Below are 3072 nucleotides of genomic sequence, written 5' to 3' on the forward strand. Positions count from 1 at the left end.
GGTACACACACAATCAGATAAGATAAAAATTGTGAAAATATAAAACTTTAAGAGAACAATAGGATCTACAACATATATGCGATTTACGCAGTCCTGAATATAGAAATGTAGGGACCAGTCTGGGTGGATATGCATATATGTTGACACGAATGTGATGCATCATATCTGAGGAATAGTGATAGCATGTTTATAATAATGTGCATGATATTGCACCTAATGTGTCATGATTCTTTTCATCATTTTTATTAAAAATGAAAATATTTTAAAGTAGAAATTTAAGGTCAAAATCTGTGTTTCCAGACATGACATGACACTCACGTTTGGCTGTGGTTGTTGTAGGGAGGGTGGTTGGAGGTGGTGGCAGGCCAGGGCAGGTGACGCTGAGGTCACTGTCAGTCCCAGTGGATGTGAAGGTCACATAGCCTGGCTGTTCAGTGGTGACCAGGCTGTTTATCCACGTTTTATACTGGGACACTCTGGTGTACACTCCTGGGAAATTAGGCTCAGCACAACCATTTCCAAAACTCACAACTCCCTCCTGGACCCACACACCGTTCTGCTTGCTCACCAGTGGGCCTCCTGAATCCCCCTTTAAGGAGAAAAATATTTAGATGAGGGGACTCTTTGCAGGAGGTCAAAGCTGAGGCAAACAAAGATGATCACCTGACAGGAGTCCCTTCCTCCTTCTCGTAACCCGGCGCAGATCATGTTTTCTGTGATTGTGCCCACTCCATAGTCACAGTTACACTGTCTGTTCCCCGCTATTGGCACCTCCACTTCCATTAGCTCTTGTGGGGAAGGAAGGGGTACTAAAGAGAAACAAATACATTTCAAAAAATGTGTTGAGATTTGCCAAAATGGACTGTGGACAATGAATCTGTCTGTGAATCTCAGGAACCAGCAGTTTTACAATGTCAGCTTACACACTAGGCAAACAAATGGTCATGATATTCATGCAATTTCCTCAGCAATTTAATCTTCACAAATGAACACCACTTTTAGGGTTTGTTTTTTTTAAATGTAATCGCAAGAAATGAAAAGCTCAAGCTTTAGGACTCATTACTGGGGCTGACACATTTCAACACTTCTACAAACCTACAAAAGTTAGCTAGCATTTTCTTCAGGGTTTCTGCTACCAGACCCAGGAGCAACGGGGATTGATTGTGGACTGATGTGTAGGTATGGTGGGCTGCTCCACCTCCAGCTATACGCTCAAGGCGTCAAAATGGGATTCCACAAACCAATGGGTGGCACCGCAGTAGCTGCATCTATTATTTTTTACAATGTATGATTCAAATATGTCAAAAATGATGGCACCAGTGTAGTCAAATAAATGAATCTAACCCAACTGCCCTCTGACCCACCTCCAGATCCAATGTTGCCCCAGCCAGTGACCCAGGAGTCAATGCCGTCAAAGAAGGTGCTGTCTGGAGCTGCCAGGCACACGGGCTGGATGAAGTTGGTGAAAATCACTATTGCACTCAGCCTCAGGAGGGAGATGTCGTTTTCACCAGTTACAGGATTATAGTTTGGATGATTGATGACCTGTGTTACAGTCCGAGAAACCTCGTTGGCATTTGTTCCTTCTTGAAATTGGCGACCGAGATACACAATCAAGTCTGCTTCACTCTCCCTGAAGAGAAACGAAACAGTGCACAGACATTGAAATCAGAGCACTTTAGCAAACACAAAACCACTCTGAGAATCTGTTTATTTATTTATTCATGGGTTTTTTTTTGTGGCTCACGTCGGGAAGCAGTGAGCAGCAGTCATCACCCATTCACGGTTTATGAGGGATCCTCCACAGATGTGTCGCTCAGAGACATGCAGGCTGGCCTGCCAGGGCCAGCTGCCCTCAGGGGCCGGCTGTCCCCCAACAATTCTGGTGTTGAGCTTCGGCCGACCACACACTGACAGACAGACAATGGAAACACAGAGTGAGCAAGCTTTTGCTCTCCTCTGGATTACCAGTGTGGTTTCTGATAACACTGCGCTCTCCTGGTATTATTAACTTTAATTGCTGGTTTAGGATTATGATCCTTGGAAACTTTAATGGAGCTAGACCCTTGACAATTGACATTGAGGAAAAAAATTGGCATTGAAAAAGAAAATATTGGCATTAAAAATAAAAATCAAATCTAAAAATAACACAGAAATTAAGATTTATTTTATTTCATTTTGCCTCAAATGTTCTCTGCATTTCAATTTTTCCAAGTGTTATTTTTTTTTTTACTAGCTTTGCTTTTTTTTTCATTGCCATTGCTTTAATTTCTGTGCTTTTTCAATGCCAACTTTTATTTTTGATGTCAAAATGCATTGTTATTGTTCCAGCTCTCAGGTGTGTCTTATCCAATAGTCCTGACTAAAATAGGTCAAACTTTTCTTATTTCATTTTTATTTCAAATGGGGTTTGACCACAAATACTAACAATGAAGAAACTATAAATAAAACAACAAAAATCCCAGCAACATGTTGACAAGTGGAGAGGACTTTTTTTTAAAATTGTGCACAGAAACTTTGACTTACCATTTAGTTGAGAGTGAGACTCTGAAAAACAGAAAAAAACCAAAGAAAAATTTTTGAAGCAACAGCTCTGCATACTGATATTTTTAAATGTATTTTACATGTACACGGGAGACATTTTTGATTATCTGTTACATTTATTACCTAGCTCATTCAAACACAAAAATTTTTATCTGCTTTTTCCCCCCTGTCCTCTGTCAGCTAACAGAGAGGGGAAAATAATTCATCATTGTCACAATCAATTTCACCATCAAAGGCTTCCAAAACCTTAATTTAATGCTTAATGCTGCACCCTCCTGTAATTTATTGCATACTTCTAGTGATAAAAAAAAAAAGATTTAAAAAAAATCATATCCATATTCAGCGTGATTTTTTGTTGGATTAAACATTTATATATAGATACAACTAAAGAAGCAGAGTATAGCAGTATAGCAGAGCTTGATCTTATCACAATGATGATTTTTGTAGCCACTTTTGATCAAAAGAATGAATCAAAATTATGATTTGACTGTGAAAACAGTTGCAGATTGTAGAATAAATGAGTTAATT

General features: G+C 39.5%; 1 protein-coding gene across 1 annotated transcript; it reads right to left on the reverse strand.

Moving 5' to 3' along the window:
- Positions 1–247: 247 nt before the first annotated feature.
- On the reverse strand, positions 248–2620 carry LOC121940765 (serine protease 33-like). The gene is made up of 5 exons (XM_042483462.1): positions 2527–2620; positions 1748–1910; positions 1365–1633; positions 664–809; positions 248–589 (listed from the first exon to the last, which is right to left on the reverse strand). The coding sequence occupies exons 1-5, from the start codon at positions 2597–2599 to the stop codon at positions 263–265; spliced, it is 978 nt and encodes a 325-aa protein (XP_042339396.1). The 5' UTR covers positions 2600–2620; the 3' UTR covers positions 248–262.
- Positions 2621–3072: the final 452 nt, after the last annotated feature.

Source organism: Plectropomus leopardus, unplaced genomic scaffold (assembly GCF_008729295.1).
Source record: "Plectropomus leopardus isolate mb unplaced genomic scaffold, YSFRI_Pleo_2.0 unplaced_scaffold9385, whole genome shotgun sequence".
In the NCBI taxonomy this organism is placed as follows: Eukaryota; Metazoa; Chordata; class Actinopteri; order Perciformes; family Serranidae; genus Plectropomus; species Plectropomus leopardus.

Coding starts and splice junctions, on each gene's coding strand:
- LOC121940765 (XM_042483462.1), bottom strand. CDS start 2,599: ATGCAGAGCTGTTGCTTCAAAAATTTTTCTTTGGTTTTTTTCTGTTTT. Junction 1,911..2,526: donor GTCTCACTCTCAACTAAATG/GTAAGTCAAAGT, acceptor TCTGTCTGTCAG/TGTGTGGTCGGCCGAAGCTC. Junction 1,634..1,747: donor GCTGCTCACTGCTTCCCGAC/GTGAGCCACAAA, acceptor GTTTCTCTTCAG/GGAGAGTGAAGCAGACTTGA.